The sequence below is a fragment of the Thecamonas trahens genome (assembly GCF_000142905.1).
Source record: "Thecamonas trahens ATCC 50062 unplaced genomic scaffold supercont1.38, whole genome shotgun sequence".
Classification (NCBI taxonomy): Eukaryota; order Apusomonadida; family Apusomonadidae; genus Thecamonas; species Thecamonas trahens.
In genome coordinates this window covers 353,471-354,550 of record NW_013657642.1, presented here as the reverse complement: position 1 = coordinate 354,550, position 1,080 = coordinate 353,471, and the positions used below count along the sequence as shown (strand labels likewise).

The 1,080-nt window shown below is 63.3% G+C and overlaps 1 protein-coding gene across 1 annotated transcript in view; it reads left to right on the top strand.

The window, feature by feature from the left end:
• Positions 1–216: 216 nt before the first annotated feature.
• The window catches only part of AMSG_12122 (uncharacterized protein), a gene marked incomplete at both ends in the record, with an annotated part of 3,935 nt that continues 3,071 nt past the window's right edge, over positions 217–1,080 (top strand). Inside the window, one exon of the mRNA XM_013900326.1 lies at positions 217–1,009. Coding sequence (XP_013755780.1) covers positions 217–1,009 — 793 coding nt within the window. The remainder of the gene's footprint in view (positions 1,010–1,080) is intronic.

The following is a 1,080-nucleotide window of genomic DNA, read 5'->3' as shown; positions in this document are numbered from 1 at the left end:
CACTGTGCCCATGGACCCCGCCCCAGGGGGCGGTTCGGAGTATGCCGCTGGTAGTTCTGCCAAGCGCCGCGCAGGGCAACCGGCCGACCCCGGGCGAGTCGAGCGCACTTCCAGCGCCAGCTCGGCCAGCTCGACCACCCCTTCCTCCGCAGTCCCCCAGAACATTCATATCGAAGCGACGTCATCGTCACCAGCCGGGCCGTCCTCCACTACCAGCCAGATCCCCACCAAGTCATACGATGTCTTCCTCTGCCACGGCTCCAACGACAAGGGGCTCATGCTCTCGCTCCGCGACAAGCTCGTTGCCCTCGGTCTACGCGTCTTTCTCGACGTCAAGTCGCTCGACGCCATGATTGTCCAAGATCCCGCAGACTGCGCCCGGCTTGCCCGTGACTCACACGTTGTGGTCGTCGTTGTCTCAAAGTACTCGATCGTCACACGGTGGGCCATCGCAGAGGCCGACGCAGCCCTCGCTGATCCGACTTGCAAGGTCTTTCCGGTTTTTGCCGACGCTGAGCTCTCGCTCGAGACCGTCTCGTCGCCGGCATGGCGTGACGGCCCGCGGGATGCCAGCCACCCTCTACTGGCGTACATGGCGGCGGCTTTCCCGTCGCAGATCCCGGACAACCGTCGCTTCACGGATCTCTGGGAACACGATGAACTCACGCCCGACCTCAAAGTCGCCCGCATCGGCACTCTCTACGCCCTCCTCGAGCGCGGCCTCGCTCCATACTCCCCGGCTCGCGACAGCGTGGTTGACATGGTCGACGATCTTGCCGACCGCATCCAGGCCATTGTTCCCAGTTCACCCCTCCGCCCCTCACCCATGCCACCGCCACTCAATCCACCCGAGTTCCACCCGCTCCCTGACACTCGTGATGCGGTCATTAATGTCCTTCTCGGTGCGAACAACGTCTCAGTCGTTGGTGTCAACGGGCTCGGTGGCGTCGGCAAGTCGTCACTCGCTGCCGATGTCGCCATCCATCCCGCCATCATCTCCGCCTTCTCCGTCTTCTGGCTCCCTCTTGGTGAGGACATACGTCCACGCCGATCTTGCTAGCCGCATGTTCTACTTCCTGA